Genomic DNA, 25766 nt, shown 5'->3' on the forward strand with positions numbered 1-25766 from the left:
ACCCGAGTCTAGAAATGACAAGCTCACAAATATTTACAGGCAACAGCAAGACTTACTGGATACATTTTGGAAAAGATGGTCCAAAGAATATCTTTTGGAGTTACGTACATTTCATCAAGTAGGGAATGTAAAGCAATCACCACGAGTACGAGTAGGAGACTTGGTTCTATTACAAGAAGATCTACGCCCACGACAAATGTGGAAGAAAGCTCTCGTAGTGAAATTAATCGATGGCCGGGACGGAAGAATTCGAACCTGCATCCTTCGTGTCAAAGGAAAGGAGATTACCCGTCCAATTGAACTGGTCATACCTCTGGAGGTTGACCAGGGTGGGGAGGATATTGCGGCAAGCAAGCAAGCAAACAATTCTGTATAATTATTTTAGCTTGAGTGGCATCACCTTGTTTTATTGTTATTCTAAAATTACTTATATGTTTGTACATCTACTTGTTGTGAAGAATAAATGTATGCTTTACTAACGCCGTCGTCTTTAATATTAATGAATCGGTATGCTTCAGTTTTTCATTGAACTAATCAAGTTAGCAAATCTCTCTTTTTGGAACCAAAATAAGTTCTTAAGCAATTCTGAAATGTTCGTTTCAAATCGTGTTAAATGAATTTTTCAGTGCTTATACTCACATTAAAGTGTTACGGTTTTCAGCAAAAATGTTGCACGTCTATGAGTAGCTGCCTTTAAGGTCATGCTCTGCAACCCTTACTTGGAAACGATGAATTCCGAGGAATATTGTGGTTTACAGAAAGGGGTGTACTTACACACTCCATCGCTCTGTCTTATAGTGTAAACCACGGCAATTGAATAGCTTCAACCTGTCTTTTAATCTTTTAAAGTATATTCAAGAAAAAATAAGACTTAATAAGTATTAGAAGAGGTTTCGTTGGGTGATGATTATATAGAAGAAGAATGAGGAGATAATCAGTCTGAATAACAGGAACAGTGCATCTCTTTAGACGGTAGTTCCTATGATGAAGTTGGTAAGCTTTCTATTTTAAATATCTCCGTTATACATTGAAGAATCTTGCTATCGACAAAACCCCTTCTAAAGAAGCTCAGAAAAAGGAAACAGAAGATATTCAACGAATATACACTTGATGAGAGACAAACAAAGAAAAGAAAATTAAGTTAAATGAAAGAACATGTGTTCAAAAAAAAAAAATCAAAATTTGTTTATATGAATTGTGAAAAAAACATATCAAAAGCACTGTGAAATAGAATTTTCATGTATTAACTACCAAATATAGAATGTTTCCTAGATTTATGCACTTTATTTATTTCCAAAATAAGTGACATTGCTCAGTTTTCAAATTAAAACTACATAATTTGAATTATAATCGGATTTAATATGCGGGGGATGGCTGGCGGCAATAGACACGATTATTGCGTTGTAGATATTTAATTAATGTAAAATATTTTACAGATTTGAATATATGAAATGAAAATAAAAATAAAGTAAAAAAGATAATAAAAACACAGTTTTTCATCGTCATTAAAGTTAAATTCTTTTTTAGAGCAGTTTGTTAGTCGTCTTATATCGGGTCCGTCGACCAACTCATTAACTCTGGTCGAGTCCGTCGAGCTGGTGAGAAGGGTGGAAACAGCTCAGCTCTCCAATCAGGACGTCATTCTGTTATCACAAATATATATATAAGAAATTCTCGTAGAAATCCGCAATCCCAGGTCTTTTGATCAAAAAGTTTATTTTTTAATTGATTTGTTACTAATTTTTAATGATTTTTAAAATGTTTCACATAATCTCTATTGGAGTTATAACAAATTATAAGGCATAATAAAATTGTAAAAATATATTTCGTTTTTGAAGTGGGCTGACATCCCGGTTTATTCTCGTATTATATTATATAGCATGACCTTTAGGGTTAAAACTAAAATGTTAAAAATAATCGAAATCAAAAAAGTTCTGATGATTAATTCACTAATCAAAGCATATTTCATAAAGCTATGCTTAATTAAATTTCTTTTCACATTGATACATTACCTTTAATTCAAAAAATTAAGTTCGTTTTTTTCTCTTTTTTCTCTTGTTCGCTTGTAATTTTTTTTGTACTGTTTATAGCCAGCTTTAAAAATACTTGAACGATTTTGAACAAAATCCATCTTGTAATATCATATTTAGATAAATGATGTAATCTTAAAAATTTGTAAAAATCATTTTGATTCTCATGTTTTTAAAATATGTTCGCTAGCAGGTAAAATGTGTTCAATTTATAAAACTTTCAAATGTACATGTTTTTCTATGCATAAAAGCTTGGCATAGATCTAATACATATAAGAAAACAGTTTTGCTGTATAAATTATATTATAAGATTATTTGCGCAAAAATATTTTTGTTTCTTTTTTTAATACTACTTAACAGTACAGGAAACAATATTGCTGAAATAAACGGGAAAAATGTAATTTAGAAACGCATGAATAATTGAAAATATCAACCTTTAATATGATCTGTAAACGGATACTCATTTTACATTTAAGATTACTTATTAACCCTCTACATTTATCCGCCTTTCCTAGCATTTTAATGTGAAAATGTTTATCACTATAACATAATAGCAGTGACTCTCTTTCTGGTCTGCATGATTATGATCCCTGTAAAACTGCCTTAGCGAAGACCAACCTCCAACCGTTAGGCCTCCAACCATTAATGTACGGTTAGTAGTCGGAAATCCAAAATGAATCCCATAATTAAAAGCAAGGACAAAAGAAAATTTTCATTTGTTGTCTGGTTTGTTTGGCCTTTACTAGTGTGAAAAGAGATAGAAGCGGAAGTCCGTATTATTTTCTTTCTCTCTATTATTGTTTTTTATTTTCTTTTTGTTAAAGTGAAATGTAACTTTCGACTTGAGAAAAATTGTAAGCTTTTCAATAAAAAATTTTCGTGAGAGAAGAGAAAAAAAATTAATGTAAATTAAGTTAGACCAAAACTAATAAAGTTCTTCACTATGGTTTCCGGATCATTATTGAATAAAATCTTTCAACTCCAAACTTCAAATCAAGATGGTCAGAGCAATTCTTTTTGTTTATTCATAGTAAGAAATCTGATCGAAATATCTATTGTCAAATGCTTCAACAATAGTTAAAAAAAATCTTATATAATAGAAACAACGGTTAAAAATTCTTAGATATATACTCGAAAAATCGCCAATCTCTTTTGGATGCGATAATTTTACATTATCACCGCAAAAAATTTCCATTGGTGCACCATTGGACTTAATTGTTCTTTCAATGTACTTAAAATCTTGAACAGATATAAAGACGTTAAATCATTCCTACCCTATTATAAATGCGCGTGCAGCAAACAGCACGATGCCAACTGCTGCAATGTCCCATTCTCCTACAAGATAAACATTTGATTCCACATTGCTTCCGCTCCTCTAGCATGGATCATGAATTGACTTCGTTGCATTTATAATTTTGATGCTAATATCTTGGATAAAATAATTTCCGTCGTGCTGCCAGAAAATTCCTCTCCAATAAAGGTCTTATCCCCATAAAATTGGGGGCTTTGTATAAGGATGCGAATATCTTGCTAGTGAACGATGGCGACGAAATACAGATCTTTGGCGTGTACCTAGCATTTTTACTGAATCTAATATGTCATTTGTCAGCTTTTCTGCTGACTGATTGACACGAAAGTACAATTGTAATCATGAAATAACATATTGAGTTTCGTCGATTTAAATCATTGCAGTTAATCCGTTTACATGCATGCGAATGTACAGATCGACAGAAAGTTTGCTCTTCACGCGTACTCGAACAACTAGACAGACAAACTTCATTCAAAATTTGGTAGACATCTATCACTTTATTCGTAATTCCGTATACCAAATTTCAGCCGTCTAGCTCAAAGTCTTTTTTGAGTATCGCGTTCACAGATAGACAAAAATGTGTTTTTTTTTTAATTCAGGGAGGTCTAAAGAGTGGAGATTCGTCAAAATCTCGAGTACAACACTTTCTTTATATGAGAAAGTAAAACATAATAAATAAATAAAAATAAGAAATAAAAAAAAAAACGAAATGGCATATTTCAGGATCTTTAAGAACTTTCACTTTTAGATGCTATGAATGACTTTTGTAATTTGTGGGATTCAGAGACCCCTTCATAATAAACAAAGTGAATAACATCACACGCTATGAACTATTAAAAAGTTGACCATTGATCAAGTGAGAAAAGACTGCCTATTAAGTTAAAAATGATTCAGTTGGATCCTTTCATTCTTGAATGATCGTTTTCACATTTATACTAACAGCAATAACTCCAAAAATAATTTTTCGGAGTCGGAGAGAACTGAATCGTATGGTTGTTTTTTTTTAATATCAAGATCAAATTTATTTATTATTACATTTTTCCATTAGGTATGTACAGCATTAAGAATTTGCTTTCATTTTATGTGAGGGATGTTTTCTTTGATTTCTCCATTTTATAAATTCTTAATTAGAACTCGGTTTTAATTCTGAGAGCTGTGCTACTGTAGTTCTCTTTTTCCAGAAACATTCAAACTATACTCAATCTGCATCTATTACCCTGACCCTTATTTAATTTTGAAAGCGTTTTCTATACTCAAATGCTTCCATTTTTTTATGAGATAAATTTTATTTTGAGCATCTTTTGACGGAAGATTTTGCTTTTATTTTACGAAATTTTTACTTTAGTTAAAGTTTTATCTGTTTTTATTATTTAGGTTTCACCAGAGAACCTTTGAAAATTATTAAAAAAAAGCCTTAATTATAAACTTCATACTTATACTCAATCATTAAGCAGCGAAGATTTAAGCAGATGAATTTCAATAGTAAGCGGTAGAATTCATTGAAAGGAGAAGAAATCCACTCGAGATGAAATTCGTGAAACATAAAACACACAGTTGCCTTATTCTGCAGCAGTAAATAATTTCTAGGGCTATATTTACGAATCAATGTATTCCTCTAAGTGAATATTTCATAACTTTCTTAAAAAAGGCACGCTGCTCCGAAATACTATGTTTTTCCTCATTGAAATGGAGTGCGCTTTTTATTTTTATGGTTGTAAATGGGTTTTTCAATTCGGTTAATAAATTTTTGGAAATTCTTATTCGAATTCTTTAGTACCATTTTTTAGTATTCAAATATAGCTTGGAATAAGTCAAGTAAACATAGGCAGAGAAATAAAAAAGCTTCAAGTCTCCGTGGCACACATTCCAGAATATTCCCAAACGAATGATGAAATAAAGAAACAGAGTAGCGAATTATGAATAAGGAAAGAAACAGTTGGTCAAATGAATTGTTGTTCTTTATGTACATTAATTAAGTTAATATTGGGGTATTTAATGACAAAATTTAGTATCTCTCCATAGTTAATATACATTCGGACTAGGAATAATTTATGTAGAGACTATTGACCTTTCTTCTATTGTTCACTTTTGCCACTCACTTTACCCCAATCTTTTTCCCATGTTCTAAAATGTACATTACTAACATCTGATGATCTTATTATTGGGTTGGCAACTAAGTAATTTCGGATTTCACTCATAGATGGCTTCAGTTGAATTTTTAGGTTTGCAGACGTAGTACAAATGTAAAACACATTTTGTTATTTGATAGATGGCAATTCAGCTGTCAATCAGTAAAAAAAGTTTTTTGATCGGTTTCTTAGTTTTCGTTTGGCGTTCGTTGAAAAATGGAAAATCAAAAGGAACATTTTCGTCATATTTTGCTTTTTTATTTCCACAAAGGGAAAAACGCATCGCAAGCTCATAAAAAGTTATGTGCTGTTTATGGTGACGAAGCCTTAAAAGAACGGCAGTGTCAAAATTGGTTCGCCAAATTTCGTTCTGATGATTTTTCACTCAAAGATGAAAAACGCTCTGGTCGTCCAGTTGAAGTTGATGATGACCTAATCAAAGCAATAATCGATTCGAATCGTCACAGTACAACACGTGAGATTGCAGAGAAGCTTCATGTATCACATACATGCATTAAAAATCACTTAAAACAACTTGGCTATGTTCAAAAACTCGATACATGGGTTCCTCACGAACTGAAAGAAACGCATTTAACGCAACGCATTAACAACTGCGATTTGCTAAAGAAACGTAATGAAAATGATCCATTTTTAAAACGACTGATAACTGGCGATGAAAAAGGGGTTGTTTACAACAATATCAAGCGGAAAAGATCGTGGATCAGGCCAGGTGAACCAACTCAAACAACATCAAAAGCTGATATTCATCAAAAGAAGGTTTTGTTATCAGTTTGATGGGATTACAAAGGAATTGTCTACTTTTAACTCTTACCACCCAACCGAACGATCAATTCTGATGTCAACATTGAATAACTAACGAAATTAAACAATGCAGTTGAAGAAAAGCGGCCCGAATTGACAAATCGAAAAGGTGTTGTATTCCATCATGACAATGCAAGGCCACACACATCTTTGGTCACTCGGCAAAAATTATTGGGGCTTGGTTGGGATGTTTTGCCACATCCACCATATAGTCCTGACCTTGCACCATCTGATTACTTTTTGTTTCGATCTTAAAAATTTCAATAATGATGATGATGTCAAATCGTACCTGATTCAGTTTTTTGCTAATATAAACCAGAAGTTTTATGAACGTGGGATTATGATGCTGCCTGAAAGATGGCAAAAGGTCATTGATCAAAATGGGCAATACATTACAGAATAAAGTTATTTAGTTCCATGAAAAAATTGTCTTTGATTTTCTAAAAAAAATCCGCAATTACTTAGTTGCCAACCCAATAGATCTGGTATTTTTCTTTAAAGAATTCTAAATAAAATAAATTTACCTCCACAATATGCGAAGATTATGATTTTTAAGCAAGGAAAGTTTAGAATTCCATATTATATTTATTTTATTCCCATTTCTTTAATCTCATGAGTAAGGAATTTTCATATTTCTGTTATACACCGATATGTAAATATGAGGACAAGGAAAGTATAGAATTCGTAATCATGTTTGTTGTATTCCTATATTCTTTAGTTTCATCGAAAAATAATTGTCATATTTTGATTAAATACATATGTATTTCTAGTAAGATCGTCATAGAGGATAAACTGAAAAGGAACCGACGTGACACGTTCTATTTCTGGGAAAAGCCAATTGGAATTTTTATTAAGTACATTCGACACTGCATGAGAAATGAATTCGCTCGTTTACTCTGAATGCGTCGAAAAAAGGAAGAAAAGAGCTGAGATTGAATCGTATATACTTTAAATACTCAACAGCTGCTCTTATAAAACGATTTGTCACATATTTATTTATTTACAATAACTTCATACTACAAATTTACCTTCATTCAAAATTCCATATAAGCATTGTCTAAAAATTCATCGTGACCAATGATTTTTTAAAAAGATAATCACTTATCATGATAATTATAAGTTAAGAAGAGCATTTTTTGAGATGATTTTTTTCCATATATTCATGCATGCCATATTTTCAGGTGTTGGAAAAACTTCAATTACAGCTCGTATCGATGCTGCTGCTTTATCGTCTCAAAGATGCCCATCAGGCACAACATTTGTGAGCTGTAATGTGTAAGAATACTTTTTATTAATAAAATTCATTACTAATCTTTACTTATAACAGTAAAAAAGCTAAAAATTAGGTTTATCGTATTTTTCTCTAAATAGGATTTTTAAAGTGTCTTATAATATATTTTGAAATGTGCAATTTCAGCGTTAACCATTTAAACAAAAAATGATACTGGTTATTTGAGAAAAGCAGCTAGAATTTAAAATTTTTTAAAGTAGCTAGCAATAAAATTCTCTAAACCACTATACGAAATATTCACTCCTATGATATTTCTTCAAAAATGTATGTTTATCTGCTTTTGGCAAAAAATAATGTATATTTCATTGCAAAATTTAAGACTTTATTTTATAAATACATTTTTTTAAAAATTATGTTTTTTTTTATTTCTAATTTATTATATTATAAATAATTGTATAAATTAAATATTGTATATCAATTAATAAAATAATTAATATGTATTAATATGTTATACTAATTATTGTATAAATATTTATTCTAAATTTAATATCTATAGTAAATATTTCTAAACTATGATTTTGTTACCCATTTTTATTGAACTCTCTGAGTACTGGAGGATTAACTTTACTGTATAGTATTTAACTTCCAATTTTAGGAGAAGGATTACTTAATCTGACAGTAAAGAAATTATCTGTAAGAAATGAAATCTGTAAGTAAGAAAAAAAAGAGAAGAGCACTATTTTCAACATTTGTATTGCATTGATAAAATAAGTTGAACAGTATTTAGCAAAACCCAAGATAGAAAACATACTGCATTTTAAAAATAAAGAAGTTGATATGTTTTAAATTTGGAATGATTAGAAAAGAGGTGTTGTATTGTATGGATTCTGATCCTGGCTGAACGATGTGTTATCCAAAGAGAAAGACACTCCTTTTCAATAGAGTAGCTTTAAAATTAAATATTAATAAATTAAACAAACAAACATGTTCCAAGAATGTAGTTTAATTATAAATAGTTCAAAACTAAAGAAATCCTGAGAATTAGTTGAGATGCAGCAAGAGGGGAGAAACTTCATAAAGCATAATATGAATGAAAACCCTATTGAACTTCCTAAAATATTTGTGATTCTCAGATGTTTAGTCTACGATATACAAATATCATGAAATTTTGCTTATTCTTTCAAATATATATTGGAGAATGCTTAAAGTCAGACATACCGAAAACTCAGTTTTACATCCGAGCGTACAGGCAGAAATTCTTGGAAGAGTTATACATAGAACCAATAATAAATTCATTTAATTATAGATCATGAAACAAGATTATTAGGCAATAAGATGTACCATAACTTTCCAAAAGAAACTAGAAACATCAGATAACTCTACAAAATGAATGCTAATTACATAAGATCTATCTTCATATAAACCAATTACTCTACAATTACTCGAAGAGTTCAGCTTGTACATTGAAATCGTTCCGTATACAAACTCACGACTGCTTGCTTTTATTTATTTGCTGCCACATAAATTAAAAGCACACCTGTCGGTTTAGAATTAAAAGCACATCTGCCGTCTCCATCACACTTTCGGAACGTCTTTGATTGGAATAATGATGGCTCATGTTGCCCAATTAACTTAAGCCAAGAAAAGCCTTACACCAAACACATAAGGCGCTTTTTCTTGACTACATTGACTATACTATGTTCCGATTTAAAATTGATTTGTGTTTATATATCTAATTTACCGATAAAGATTATCGAAATCCATTTGAATCGCCCTCTAGATTATGGTAATTATTCTTGAGCAGGATGTTGTTTCAAATATTGGGAAATTTTAGCATCTTTATATTTAATTTTAGAATGAACACAATTTTTTCGTATCGATTTCTCGTTTTTCTAAATACTTTGCAAGTGTGCATGCTTTTCTAAATGCTTAAAAAGATTAAGAAATGAAGCAACCAAAGATATCAACGAACGTCAAGCTTTTTCTTTTTCAAGATACCTGTTTCAATATTGACATTTAGTCTTAAAAGCATTTATCATATTACTGATCACTTCTCGTAAAACTATTATCTCAAGAAAAGTTGTCGTCTTAACATTTCTTTTTTGTTTATTCCTATCGACTGCATACATATTTATATAAGGGATTTCACTGAACGGTCTCATAAGTACTATCATGAAGAATATAAGATTTCTTTTGCAATGAATAAAGGGCATTACATTTAGAATTCAATTTCCAAACATCAATTTTCATTCTTCATTCATCCAATTGAACCCTATCAGTACTAGGGAGTTGATTGGAAACCGTTGCTCTAGGTTGATTTAGATTGAAGCTAAGAATCTTCAAGATACCATTTGAAAAAGAGTGGTGTTCAAAGAAAGAAAGCTTCATTAAAGAAAGATTTCTTTAGATGTTAGTCTAAAATGACAATCCTTGCATTTTATTGTTGAGAACTCAGGATACCATCCACCTTACAATTCCCAAACCGTTTTCTCTCGTCTGGAAATGATATTAGGAGACATTTGGTTTGTTTGCGGCTGTATATCTAAATACAATGATTTGCGTTTGGCTCACTTCTATGATACCACTTTGTTGAGACATACCCACATTGCTTCAAAACTGAGTCAGCTTATACCAAACTCTTCACGGTTACTTTCATTTCCTATCAAAACCTACTCATTTTGGACTTCAAGAACAAAAATCTGCTTATTTTTTTATTTCTTTTATATATATTTGATTTCTTTTTTTCTTGAAATATTTCTTTTTTCATTCATCCATTTTTATTAAAAAAGTAGTCGATCACACTTTTGCTTAAATGAACTAAATATGCATTTTTAACAGAATATTTACAACACAATAATGAATTGTGCTGTTTGAATGAATAAAAAGAATTTTATCAAATAATTGTTGAGAAGTGTTTCCGAATTCAAAATAAAAACGTATATATTATTTCTTTTTGTTATTGTAAAATGAGGAAACTAAATTTATTTATAACATCGAGAAAAATTCAGGTGTGTAAATTATTCGAAACACAGTACCTCTTTTGCATCTCTCTAGCTAATATTAATTTATTATTTACTATTTAAGGTGCAAGATAATCAACGAATGTCTATGCATCATCTGGTTCTTTGATACATTAGTAGATTAAAATGTCTGCGATAATGTACTCTTCTATAATGCATAATTTCTTCACACCTGTAGGGTCAACCTTGTTCATATTTGATAGATAGCTTCATTAAGTACACATTCGAATTTTTCATGGTTTGGAATCAAATTTCTTATCGATTTATTGCAGCAACAAAGTAAAACTTATAATTTAAGCTTCAAGACACATTATAATCATGTATGTTTATCAAAACAGAAAATTTCGGGAATCATGTAAGAATATGGGGAATTTCAGATTAAAATGGGAAAAATAAATTAGGCATAGTTTCGTTTATATAAATAAATTTCATTTAAAATGCTACAGCTTTTCCCTTCAAAAAGAAAAAAAGTGTAAATCATCGTATGCAATCTTTCTAAACATTTCTGGCACATATAATTTGGACGTAGTTTTGTCTTTGGTTTAGTTTTAATGCAAATGATGCTGTAAGGAATAATCCATGAAAATCTACGGAAAAACAATGTCTAATTAACCAAGCAAACAAATCAAATCGTGACCTGTATAGATAAAGAATTTCATACCAAAAAGTATAACAGGTTCTATTAAGGATTCTCTCTATTTCATTTTTCAGCAAAGTTGACATATTTTCAACATTTTTCTGAAAGAAAACGGAGAAAAAATAGAAGCGCCTTTTTACTTATGACTTGTGTAAATATTCCCAAGAAAAGGCAGTTCTTGAAAACAGCGCTTTAAATTCTACTCATTTTACATAGCTAAATGTCATTTTGAAGAAATATTTAGATGTCATTGTTTCCGAAGGTTATCTGAACATTAACCTTGAATGAAACGTGTTCAATAAATCTGTACCATATTGCCAACAGCCAGTGATGAAGCACTTTCTTAAAATCTATACAGTTTCGTTTTATTTCATAATGTACGTTGTTGACATTTACATCAAGTTTGCGGGAAAGTGCAATCACTCATTAAAATCGTTTGCTTTTTGTTACTGCCTAAAATATTTTTCTTCAAATTTTCAAAAGCATTTACTGAAAACATTTTCGCAGGAAATTTATGAAAAATAAATGAACGTCATTGCAGAGGACTCAATTTTCTCATGATTTCATGAATTTTATAAAAAATACCTCTTTATTATTTATTTCCCCGTTTGAAATTGCCGAAACTCTTGCATAATAGAGAAAGGCTGATTTGTTGAAATTTAACGCGCTAATCTTGAATCTGTTCGAAAAACAATATGAATTACTTTCATTTTAAAATATCTTGCTCAATCTTTTTCATTCAAAAAAACTTTTATAGAATATTGCTCTGTTTCAAATCGAAAGCAATTTATATTATAACTTATTTACTGTGTTTTAATAGACAATAGATATAAATTTGGTAATCTTGAATTATCAGTTTGAAGTCTGAATGATCATATCTATCAATAAGAGCTTAAAAACTCATGTAAAAGTTTTAAAATTCCTCATACCTTTGATTAATGTTAATGGTAAACCATTACAAATAAAATATTATCCAAGACTTTCTTTGAAAACACATATCTTTTCTTTCAGAAGATTTGAACTTACTCTAATTTTTCTCGTTAAAGTGGTTCTGTATACTGATGAGCGCTAATTTCTTAACTTTGAATACATAACCCGTCTTATTATTATTATTATTATGTAAAACAATTATCAAACTATAAGATCTCGAATTTTTAAAGAGATAGTCGAGTTTTTGTTCTAATATATAGACTATAAAACTTAAGTGGATAATTTTGAGAATTATAACAAAAAAGGAAGAAGAATCAGTTATATATAAAGAACAATGACATACTTGATAACTTTACTGTTTGAAATGAGAAATGTTTAAATTTGTATCACTTTTTTATTGGACCTCTTGTTCTTGGTTCTTATTTTGTAATTTGCGTTTGAATTGTTTTATTTAAATACTTTTGCACTCATAATTTCAATCTTTTCATGGTCTTTCAAGGTTTACATTCCAAGTTTGTTCATCTGTTTCTAGATAGTGTAATATTAAGGAAATTTTTTCACTTGCACTCACTTTAATTAGAATAGCAGCTGCTTCAGTGTTTATAAAGGTAAATGGCATTTATTTTCTTGTGATATTGTTACAAAGGCGATAAAAAATGACCATGGCATTAACTTTTTCAAAACTATAAAGTGAATACCTGATGAGTAAGACTATTCCATTATGCTTATTTTGGTTTTTATCGCAGCAGGTGAATAGCAGTTATTGTGTAAAAGGAAAACATGTACATGAATTATTACATGTCAGTGATTGCAGCAATGTGTGCCCGCCTTTGGTAGCAGGGTATAATGTCTTTGTATAGGATGGATGTTTTTGTAGAAGATTTTTAACATTTCACAGGTCTGACATCTGCTTACGTAGAATATGCATGAGTTGTATCGTAGATTGTTAACATTACTTGGCGGCGAGCTGTTTACCTTGTCTATTAGGAAGTCCTGTAAAAAGAAATTTATTGAAAATTGGTCAGACAACAGAGATCATTCTGAGTTTTATAATCATATAGTTTGAGAATCATAACCCAATTATTCTGTACAGGAAATTTTGCAACGAAAAGTTTCTCATATGCTACACTATTTAAATTGGAATATCACAGAACACAGATGTACTGAAGGCAAGTCATAAAGAAACTCAGTAATTTGAGTTTGCAACAGCTCCTAAATTATTATTTATCTATCTTTTTCTATCCTTTATGGTACTTTCACAGAACATTAGACCTATGAGACAAATTCCATATCAGATATCGGGAGATCAACCCAAAAGATTGCGAAATTATTAAGTGCATTTCGTGAGTGGTTTGCAAGCTTCCATTGGTGCGAGATGCGCCATTAAGTATATTATTATCTACGGTTCCGGAAGCGTACAGATTTAGAGTTATTTGTTTTACTGAAATTTTCAGTTAGTTTTGATTGGCCTTATGTCTGAGCTAAAGAATGAATTGCTCCGTAGATCTTTGCCGAGAAATTAAAAAAGCCTGTCTTTATGTTATAAATGATGAACTGGCTTATATACTTAAGTATTGTTAAAAGAATGCAACTTTGTATAGATGTCGAAGAATGCGTTTTTATTCTTTTGATTTTGCCTTTTTAATAATCTTTCATGACATGTATATTATCCCTGAAAATTGGGATGAAAATCTCGTTCTAATATTGGTCAGAGGTATGGAAAAATGGTCTAAATCATTGAATTTGCCTTTTAATATCTCATAAATTTTATAAATAGAAACATGAAAATTTGTATCTTATCGATATGATTATAAGAAAATTATTTTACCCATTGACACTTTTTCGCTATTAGGGCGTATAAAAACAATTTTTGTAACTTTATGTTGTCACTCCATAACATTTTCATACATTTGAATGCCTTATATAATGAAACTTTGCAATTGGATGTCTAATCGCAGTAATTCAGGAAATAAAAGCTTATTCAACTTTTTTCAGGATACCTTGTAGATATATACACGATATTTTGTTTTTATGATCTCGCATATAAATTAATACGAAAACTTACTCAAACATTCATCATAAAATTGTACTGCAAATATAAGTCTGTAGATATTTGATTTTTTTTAGAGATTCACTTATGTAGGAATAAGCAGCTTTCAGCACGTTAAACATATAAACCAATTTAATGGAACGTTAAAATGTTCATAGCATAATTATGAAAAAATTATCTGCTGTAGTTGTGTTTTTTTTTAAGTGGATTATTATAAAAATGCGTCTTTTGAGTTTGCAAGAAATGTATAAGTGATTTCTGCGGACTTTGGCAGAGTCAGTTTTTTAAATCATTTTATAAGATTTTGACATTATTCCATTTTTTGTGAATGAAGATTATTTTTCTTTAACAGAAAAAAAAACATATTGTTAATTCAACAAAATCAGTCAATAAACTAAACAGCAATAAGAAATAATTTTAATTAAGAAGATGTTCATTGGGAAGTTATTCAAACCTTTGTAGTTATTCAAACCTTTTCCTTTGTAGCCTTTTCAGAGAAAAATCGTTGAATCTTGAAATTCTAGATATTTCTGGAGAGGAAAAGCTTCGATGTATGGTAAGTGATTACAGCAAATGAAAGTATTCTTTAAAACCTTTAGAAAAATCTGATAAAGGATTCCTGAAAGGAGACATGATATAAAATTATTTGATTGTGATGGGATCTTCGTTATATTCTGTAGTCATAGTGCCTTCCAGTTTGAGCGTTGCAATATTTTATAAAAGTAAGAATGCTAAAGAATGCATTATGAGCTTTGAGATGAAAGAGTCGAAGATTACCAAATGTTGAAATTTTGGCCAATTTAGTCAAATATCTCTCAATTTTAGTATATGAATATTCAGAAAAATCATTCAAAAGTAATCGGAAAAAAAGTTGAAAACAAAGATTTCTTTTAAACCACTAAGATAGGCCTCAAATCATAGTCTCAAAAATATTCATCTTTAAATAACGATAATTCAAAAAAATGTTATCGAAGCGTCCGTACAAACAATGAAGGCGGATGCGATACAGTACCTTAGGGATAGATTACGAAAGTCCTTGAAAAAATATAACAAGTGATTATCAGTTCTAGAAAATTCATCATCAGTTATTATGAATAACTAATTTGAAAGTCAGCTGCCAAATTGCATGTTACATGCCTATCAAAAGTAACCTCAATTTCTTTTGCTTTTACTTTATTAAAAAAACTAGTTATAAAAATAATATCTAGACAAACCACGTACAATTGTAAGCGATAAAGATAAGCTTTGAATTAATCACTTTGGGAGAAATGCTAAAGTTAGAGTTACAATTTCTGCAGTGCTGATATATATTTGTTCATGGTTATACACATCTCAAATTTATTACTTCTAATTTTTCAACATTTAACACCATTATTAAATAGGGTATTTAAATGTTTCTCATTTTTTTTTCATTTTTAGGCTCCTATTTATTACCGAGAAGCTAAAGCTGCTCTATGTGTTTTCGATTTGACATCAGAAAAAACATTTCATTCCCTTCAACGATGGATAGACAGTAAGTATTGATATCAAAGAAACGAATGAGTTTCACAATTTCAAAATCAATTTCCTTTCATATCGTAAGAGATTTAAATTAGCTAATATTAACTAATTTAATATACAAAATGTTCATCGATATCTTAGAATTAAAGTGAATTTTGAACAAGTGCGTCTTACTTTTTCTGAAATTTTATTTAGCTTATATTGCATTATAATTAATTCATTATATTTCTGAAGAATTTCTTTACTATTATTTAACGATAAAATAAAAATTAAGTTTACTCGTAGCAAGCACGAAACAGACTTATAAAATGTCTAGCAACAAAAAAATTATACAGCAAATGAAAAAGCTTTGAATTATTTAACAGAAGAGATGAAATATTATGAAAAAATGTGCGTAATTTATGCACCAGACTACACTTTGGGCATTGTCTTTTGGAAAGAATGGATTTTTTACTAGCTTTAAGAATGCACGGTCAAGGTTACAATAGGGATAAAGATGTATAATAAAAGTCAAGGTGTGAAATAGTAAGGCGCCCGAATGTTACATAAACGAATATGATATTCATATGCATCAGTGGTTTTAAGATCAATTTTTAGGCAATACTATGGGAACATTTAAAGTTACTAAGTAAAGCGAGAATAACAATAAAAAATAGAATGAAAGAAACCTTGAATATTAAAACTCCTGGAGCATTTCATAGACGAATGCAAGAAACTCGAAGAAAACATTTTTATATGTAATATGTTTTAAAAAGCACAAAAAAAAAGAAAAAAACCGATTCAGCAGATAATTTTGAAATTTTAGGGACACATTGCATGAAAAATAATAACATCAAAAGTTTTAAATGTATAATATATACTATAAGTAATTATAATTTTTCGTATACTGCATTTGCAAAAAAAAAAAAAAAAGTTTTTGATATATTAAGTAATTCATCAAGTAACTTTAATCCTGTAAGCAAAAATGTATGCATTTTAAATTTAATTGGTTTCTTTTAGCTATGGAGGTCATACATATTTGAAGCTTAATTATGACTGGCTGTACACAAATAATTCTTGGAATTATTGTATATAAATTTATTGTTACTAGAAACTGAGATGAGATGAGAATGTTATTAGCGTTGAAAATGAAATACTTTATTATAACCTTTATTTTATTTTTAAAGGCTTTTCAAAGGTCGTAAAGCTCAAAATCAAAAGTTAAATAGAAAATTATCACAGAAAGTCCTAAAAAACAGTCTTACAGAAAAAGAAATCAAATATGCCCCCCCCCCTCAATAACAATAAGAATTAAAGAAACATAAAAAAGCACTCAAAATGGAATCTAATGCTTTAACAAAAAAGGCTAAGAAAAAAAAGTGAATTCTAAAAGTAGTGATTTTTTTTTTAATTATAAAGTTCAGTAAAGATTTTTTCATTTATTAAATCGCAACATAATGAGTATATTTTTAAAGGAAATGAACCTTTAAAAAATTACGAACTCTTGTAAATAACATGTTTTTATTTAACAAACAAAAACTTGAGATTTAAATAAAAATAAATATCTTAACATTTTAAATGAATAAAATTCATTTCCTCAATTATGTTCTGTATGCACAACTATATTATACGATGGACCACATGTAAGGTTTTTAAAAAATAATTAAAAATGTTAAGTTTGAAAATTATGGTTTTAAAAACATGTAATAAATGCAAAACTGAGCAGAGTCAAGATCAGAATTCGAAATAGAATTTTGAGCTTTCATACAAAGCCCCCCCCCCCCAAAAAAAAATTAATATTGAAAATCGGTCAAAGGTATAACATTCTCCCTTATCTGATGCAGAGCCTAAGTTTCTGAATTCAATTTTTGGAAGAAAATAGCATTTCTGTTTCCAACTGATTCTTGGGAAAATAATTAGATATATAAAACCAATTTTTCTTGTGAAGACATAAATTTTCATGTGGAGAGTTATAAGGTTTGCGCATCTTCGCTTGCATACATAAAATATCACTGACTTTAATTAGCAACTGCCTTACATACTCAGCATGTTTTCCAGATTTTCCCAAGTGACTAAAAACATGTGATTCCTCCTTCATTCTTTAATGTCATCGCGATTTATGATTTTAATACCTGTATTAATCGCGAAAAATTTTACGAGACTAAGTAAGAAATGTCAACCAATTATGATATTCCAGAGAATTCGTATTCTCTTTATGGCTTCTTGTGACGCAAGAGAATTGTGTTTTCAGATTTTATAATTCTATTCTTGAATCCTTTCTCCTGTTGTTCTGTCGCCACACTGCGTGTCATATAACTTATGCGAAGAGCGAGGTATTTTCTAGAAGTTGTAAAGGTCTCTAGTCATCGAGGAAGCATAATGAAAGGAAAAGACCCATGTTTTGGATATTGTTCTCTTTATTGCAGAGCATCAGTTATGGGCTAGGATTCACTTTCTGGTTTCATCGCAACAGTTCATGAATCAAGTATTACGCTGGCATCTGGGAAGACTTTCAGTGTCGATTTTCATATAAAGTGTTCTTGAAGGCTTTTGATGACTGTTACTTTGTATATATGCCACGTTTTTCTATGCTACAATATATCTTTTGAGTCTTAGAACAAATGAGGAGTTCAATTAAAGGAAACTTTCGAAAACACTTTAGCTGAAAGATTTACTCGAAGAATTCGTTTGATTTATTAATATCACTTGCCATATTATCAGATGAGAAATATTAAACTAATCTCTAAAATCATTCTTATAAACTGTTCCGTTAAAAATTTGCTCTGTAATTTTGCCTTATATTTTTATTCAATTTTTCTGTGTCGCAAGGTCAGTTTTTAATTTAAGAATTTAGTATTAAATAGCAGCAAACTGAAATAAAAAATTTTACTAACTACATCAGGGATTGAAAATTACTGAGACCCTTTGATAGTTTATTAAGCACCACACTGTGTCTTATGAAATTTCAATAGTTCCTCTTGAGTAGATTTAATTAAAAATTGATTTGTAAATATTTTCTGATTGTTTGGCGCAACTGTTTGTGCTCCTGTTCTATTTTTTGCATAATAAGGTTTTTTTTTTAAATCTAAGAATAAAATTATTCCGCATATATTAATTAATGTCAATTTCAGAGATGACTACTATAAAAATTCGACTGGAAACATTTGATCTGATATATTCGACATCGGTTGTACATTTTAGTAGTCTTTTGAAAATCTATGAATCATATGCCTTGTTTTCAAATGAGAAACTATGACAAATTTCTTCAGTTAATTTTCAAATGAATAATTTATTAAGACGTTTGGTAACTGTTTCCTCTTGCATTTCGCATTTGTATTCCGGTACATTTTTTATTATTTGAAAGAAAAACCAAAAGTTTACAAATGAGATAAAAATGTATACACCAATATAAACTTTAAGAAATTATTTATTTGAAAATGTAACCAAGAAATGTTCATTCAGACATTAACGGCTGTATATTTTGGAAATTTTTCTACTGCCTAAGTATTAAGTTTCACAATGATAGTTGAAAAATTTTGAGATATAAATTTTCAGTCCTTTTTTTATTGTAAACTATTTGTGAAAGCATTTGGTTTTTGTTTTTATATTAAGTTTTTTGCTTTTAATATTTTTTTTTTTTTTTACAATTAAAAGCATTTTGATAGGTAATTTTCTGGTGTAACTTATAATCTTGTCGAGAACCAACACATTTGAACTGTAGTTTATAAAAAAAATGTACTCAATAAATATTATTTGACATTCTGTTGTTTCATTTTCGAGAATTTAGTTTGCGTGAAAAGTTTAGTTACGTATTTGATAATAAACCGAAAGCTATTCATCGAAAATTCTATTATAGATTAATAATTTTTCAAATATGGCGGCAGAAGAATTACAAGTTCAAATCAAGAATTTTTATCAAGGTTGCTAATTTAATATAACATAATTTTCACATTAAATTTTTAAACCACCTTCAATTTTTTTGATGTTTCCTTATGGAAATTAATTTGTTCCTTATACTGTGGTGGAATGAAGATCATTCTGATCCATGCAATGGAAGCAAGTGGACGTATGCTTACGGGAACATTTCTTTAATGATCCCATTTCACACAAACACGAAAACACAAGACATTCACGCTCACGTCTTAACAATCTTAAATCTGAAGGCGTCTGAATATGCGTCTTATTAAATCTGAAGGCATGGCATAAATTAAATCCTCCTGTTTCAAATACACTTCCGCAAGTGCTATTATGAAACAGATAATCATATCAAATAAAGAAAAATTTGAGCTGGAGTTTATTTGAAAAATCCACGCAGGAAGTATTATTCAACTTCTTAACATCAACTTATATGATGATCATATGATATATACTTTATTTGTTACATATTAATAAGGCGACAGAATTCCATGGATTCTTGTGCTATTTATGCATATAGCTTTTCAAAATAGGGTGTCAGAAATTTTGAAAGCACAAGTGTTTTTCAGAAATATTATCTCTTTTTCTCTTAGAGCACAACATTAATAATGAATTCTTAAAATAATCATTAAAATTTTTATGGTACCACGGAATGAGCGAAAATATGCTGTTTATTCAGGATGTGTTTTGAAGCACGATATGGTGCTAGAGTCTTGGTTTCGGGTCCTGTAGGTCATATGTTCGATACCTGATTTCACTAAAGATATCTATCTATTTTAAAAGTTACAACTACAGGATAAACCCATCCATGTGAAACATTTTCCAGCTGATGAAAATTTTGGCCATATTGCTTATAATTTTATTTAATGATTATAATCTTAAAGTGAAAGCAATTATATTTCGCAATTTTTACTAAAATTCCTAGCATATGATTTTATTTAATAAGAACCCATTAATAATATTTGATAAAATATATCAAGTTAAAGACATAAAGAGACAGAGTTCGAGTTATTGCAAAAAATGAATTCAGATAAAACCGGTTTATTCAATTTTTTGATTTTTATGTTTTTTAATATTCAATGAGAGATTTAAAATGAGAGTACGGAAAAATCTGCGGGGTTTATTAATCTTCTCAGCTCGCATATTATAACCACAATCTAATTGTGTGTAAAATACACTCATGTCCATAAGTTAAAGATAATGCAAGTTCAGAAAAAAAAAGAGTCAGAAGCAAAACAAATGTGACTTATTTGTAAAGGCTATTTATTAAAAAAAAGGTAAAGAGCAAAAATGCTGTTTGTTTTATGCTGTATGTTTGATATCATTTAAAAAAATTGCGATTGTTTTTTTTTTGCTCCCTGGAACAAATTGCAAAAAAAAAAAAAAAAAAAAAAAAAATCAATATTACATGTTTGGTATGATAGTTAATACATAATATGTTTCCCAGATGATGCAATACAGTCCGTACAACGTCTAGGCATGCTGAGTATTAAATTATCGATCTGATCTTGGGGAATATTACACCACTCATCAAGCAATGCTCTCCGAAGTTCCGGTAGACATATAGAAGGTTGTTGTTGACGGGCTGCAACTCGTCGGCCAAGTATGTCCCACACATGCTCTACTGGATTCAAGTCCGGTGAGAATGCTAACCAGTCCATGTGGATGATATCCTCCGATCGAAGGCATTCGTTTACGATGTTTGCACGGTGAGGACGGGCGTTGTCATCCATAAACTCGAATTCTGCGCCCATGGCGCCCGAAATAAACTTACATGTTGTTCCAGAATGACGTCCTGATAGATTTGGCCTGTCATGAACATGCAGGTCAATTCTGGAACACGTAATAATTCATCCCCAAAGGTGCAGTCCTTCACCAGCGTAATGGTGTCGTTTAATGATGTTCTCGTGATGGTAACGGGTACCTGGTAGTCTCCATATGAATGTCCGGCGAGAATCAGACCACAAGATAAACCTGGACTCGTCGGAAAACATCACACAAGCTCACTGTTGCGGTGTCCACGATGCTCTACTCCAGGCTAACCGCAGGCGACAGTCAGTTTCAGTAAGTGGAACACATCTGACAGGCCTACGAGCATATAGCCCAATCTACCCTAAGCGTCTGTACATGGTCTGCCTTGAAACTGTCGTACCAGTGGCTGAAGAGAGCTGATGAGACAGGTCTGATGTTGTGCTCCGTCTGTTTCATTTGGCGTTGCAACTCGGGGTAGACCTGTGCTGTAACGTCTACTCACATAACCATCATCTTGGAATTGTTGCCAAAGCCTGGTGATGACACTCTGGGCCAGCGTTTCTCAACCTTTCAGTATTCGTGGCCCATTTTCAATCATAATTTTCATCTCGCCCCCCCCCCCGCTTACAATAAAAAGTATACAGCGATAATGTATATTGAGTATTTTGTATTCTGTTTTTAAATTATTTTTTACTAACTGCCAATAAAAGAGTAAAAGCGTGCCAACATTGGCGATAAACCACATCTGGCATTTTGAAAAGTGGGTAGTGAATAGATAAAGCGAATGAAAGCGGGGAAAATTTAAATATTATATTTGAAATGAAAGCCAAATAGGGAGATAAAGTTAAAAGAATATGAAAGTAGAAAACTTTTTTAATGAAAGTTAACCTAAACGGGGTGAGCTAAATTTAGAAACTGGGAATACATTTTTTCAAATAATAAAAGAAATAAAACAAAATCATGACTCAAAACAGAAAAAATAAGTAATGTTTGTGGAAGAGAATCCACACGACCGATGCCGTCTCGAGCATGCGCAGATGTTTTCTCACAGAAAGAAGGAAAATGTTTCATAACGCAAGTTTCAATTCCAGCCAGTCTCATTCGAGTCGATCCTTCTATCGCTATCGAATCTATCGTGAATGTTTATGTTATATATGTTTTCATGTTAATTGCAATTCACCATATTAAATATTTACGGCAGCAGATTTATGCAAACTCATGGATAAATTTTTTAGCGGAAGTAAGCGAGCATTAGAAGACAGTAAAGCATCAACAAGTACACAGACGAGCGTGGTTCCGAAAATAAAATCAAGAAAATATTTTTAAGAATGCTTACATTTTGGGTTTACCAGTACTGAAGTACATGAAGGACCCTGTGTATCATTTGCTCAAAAATGTTGGCCGTAGGCAGCATGAAACCTAATAAACGACATTTGCAAACGCTTTATAGTGAGTACGTCAACAAACCCAGAGAATTTTTCGAATTAAAATTAATATCATATAAAAAGCAAAAATCATTTTTTAAAGAAGTTTTGTCTGTGAATAAAAAAGCTTTAATTGAATCTTACAAAGTTTCATATAAAATAGCCAGATGTAAAAAACCTCACACCATTGGTGAAGAACTTATTTTGCCAGCAGCAATTGAGATTGTAGAAACTATGTTTGGAGATAATTTTTTAAAACAATTGCAGTCAGCTTTACTATTTTATTGCGATTCAAAATATTTATCACGTGGGAAATTTTTGTAACGTGTTTATGAATTAAGAGAAGAAATCGCCATTTCCCTAGAAGAAGAAGAAAACATACCGGAGGTAGGGATTGCAATACCGGTATACCGGGATACCGAATACCGGTATTTTGAGCAATTTGTACAATTTTGTAATACCGGTATTCACAAGTTTAAATACCGGTTTTTCGGTATTTACTAGAAATTTTTAAAATTTCTCCACTATATGTTCAGGTATCGCGAACATAGCTAAATAGTATGCGTTTTTGTTTTTATGTCCCCATAACGGGCCAAATTTATTAGCTAATTAACGGCTTAATTAATTGCTTAAATCTAAATTAGCGAAACATGGATTATACCTGAAAGAAAATATTGTATCCATAACGACTAATGGAGCAACAGTTATGAAAAAATTTGGAAAGTTGATTCGTACAAATCAGCAATTGTGCTATGCTCATGGAATTCAATTAGGAGTAATAGATGTATTATACCAAAAAAAAATAAAGAACAGAAGAATCCAAATATTGTGGATATAGAAACTTCGGATTCCGACATTGAAGAGAGTTAGAGTGATATTGACAATGAAGATAATGACAATGTAATTGTGGAAGTTGATATTGCTAATGAGATGAAATATTAAGCCATCAAGAATTACTTCCTATAATTTATAAAGTTCGAAAAATTGTTAAGATATTTAAACTTTCCCCTACAAAAAATGCCATATTACAAAAATATATACTAACTGAAAATAAAACAGAATATATGTTAATAATAGATTCTAAGACACGTTGGAACAGTTTACTCCTAATGATGGAACGGTTTTTGAAATTTAGAAATCCAATCCAAAAAGCAATAATCGACTTAAACCTGCAAATTAATTTTTCAGACAGTGAATTCGACTTAATATCCAGAACTATATCAGCTCTACTTCCAATAAAACTGACTATAGAGGCATTACGTCGGAGAGATTTTAATTTATTAATAGCTAATGCAACAATAAATTTCATGTTTCAATCATGAAAGAACAGCACACGTCACTATCTGAAGAATTATATATTACATTGAAAAATCGCACAGAAGAAAGGCATACCGAAATAGAAAATGTCTTACGGTATTTACATAATTATAATGATTTTAAAAATGAAAATGAAAAAGTTGAAAAGAAAATAACCAATTCAAAACTGATTAAGTTTTGAGTAAATTTTCTTAAAATTTGTTACCCACAACCCTATCCACATACAGAAGAATTCGGTTCAATTATCGAAGATTATGATGTCACTATTGTCTATAGTGAAAAGGAATTGTCTCTTGAACAAAAATCAGAATTAGCGATAAATAAGAAAATTTCAACGAACCAAAATACAATACAGAAATCAGCTATATCCAAAACCATCCGACGAGAAATCGATTTATTTGAAGATGAAGGATTTAGAGGTAAATACTTGGAAAAAGTCACAAAATTACTTTTTAGGCTTAATGACAGTACAATTGATGCATTATGTTTTTTAAGAGCACATTTCAAAAAGTTGTAATAGTACCCCAGACTGAATAGTTATATTTACACTTTTTTGTGATTTAAATAAATAAGATGTTTCTTTACTTTTTTGTGATTATATACTGTTGTAATTTATAAGTTACAAATTATTTTTTGTGATATTTACACTCTCTAACAAAACTGGCAAATAAAACAAAAAAACAATTGTGTTTTCTTTCTTTTTCTAAAATTTCTAATACCGGAATTAAAACCGGTATCTCGGTATTAAGATACTGGTATTGAACTTTTGGTCCGGTATTGCAATCCCTAACCGGAGGCCGAGAATTTTCGCATGGTTTATTTTTGATGAAATTGAGCTACTTGGTCGACATATTCGAGAAATTAAATAACTTGAATCTTCAACACCGAGGAGCAAATACACATATGTTGGATACGAGTGATAAAGTTAATGCTTTTTGTGGAAAATTGGAACTGTGGAGCAGAAATTTAAAGCTAAGAAATCTAACAATGTTTGCAAATGTGGTTGATCGTACTAAAACTTACAAGGTAACATGTAAAAGTTGTTTTTGTAATCACTGAAAATCATTTAGCCATGCTGAAAAGAATTTTAAAAAGTATTTTCTTGCTGACGACAAACTGATAGCAAGTTACGAGTGAGTTAGGGATCCATTTCATAAGACTCCTAAAGGGCTTTCAATTGATGAGGAAGAAAAATTCATAGACTTCACGACAAGTGGCGAAACTAGAAGACAATTTAGTAATAAATCACTATTTGAATTTTGGGCAGGAGTAGAGGATGATTTTAATTGCACTAAAAACAAGGGCATTTCGCATTCTATTACCATTTTCAACATCCTACCTTTGAAAAACTGGATTTTCTGCTGTGGCTACTTTGAAGACAAAATATAGATCTCGGCAGAACTGAGAATGGTTATTTCTAATATTAAGCCTTCCTTCGAAAAAATTTGCTCTGCAAGACAGGTTCCAGGAAGTCACTTATAATTATTAAATTTGTTTTAATTTAGTATGTTTTGATTTAGTAAGTTGTTTTACTTTAATAAGTTATTAAATATGTCGAAATGTATTTTGTTTTCTATGTGTATGTGTGCTTTCCTTTCAGTCAGTTAATGATTTTTTTTAAATGATATTTTCTCTTGGATATTCTCGCGCCCCCCTCTAGTGTGCCCCACGGGCTGAGAATCGCTGCTCTGGGCGATTCCAAGTTCCTGGGATACTTCCAG

At 30.4% G+C, this 25766-nt stretch overlaps 1 protein-coding gene across 1 annotated transcript in view; it reads left to right on the forward strand.

Annotated features, from left to right (window-relative positions):
• Nucleotides 1-25766, forward strand: part of LOC129960550 (ras-related protein Rab-22A-like) — a 61310-nt gene that overhangs the window by 26442 nt on the left and 9102 nt on the right. Inside the window, exons 2-4 of the mRNA XM_056074037.1 lie at nt 7472-7565; nt 14645-14714; nt 15578-15671. Coding sequence (XP_055930012.1) covers nt 7472-7565; nt 14645-14714; nt 15578-15671 — 258 coding nt within the window. The remainder of the gene's footprint in view (nt 1-7471; nt 7566-14644; nt 14715-15577; nt 15672-25766) is intronic.

Source organism: Argiope bruennichi, chromosome X2, assembly GCF_947563725.1.
Source record: "Argiope bruennichi chromosome X2, qqArgBrue1.1, whole genome shotgun sequence".
Lineage (NCBI taxonomy): Eukaryota > Metazoa > Arthropoda > Arachnida > Araneae > Araneidae > Argiope > Argiope bruennichi.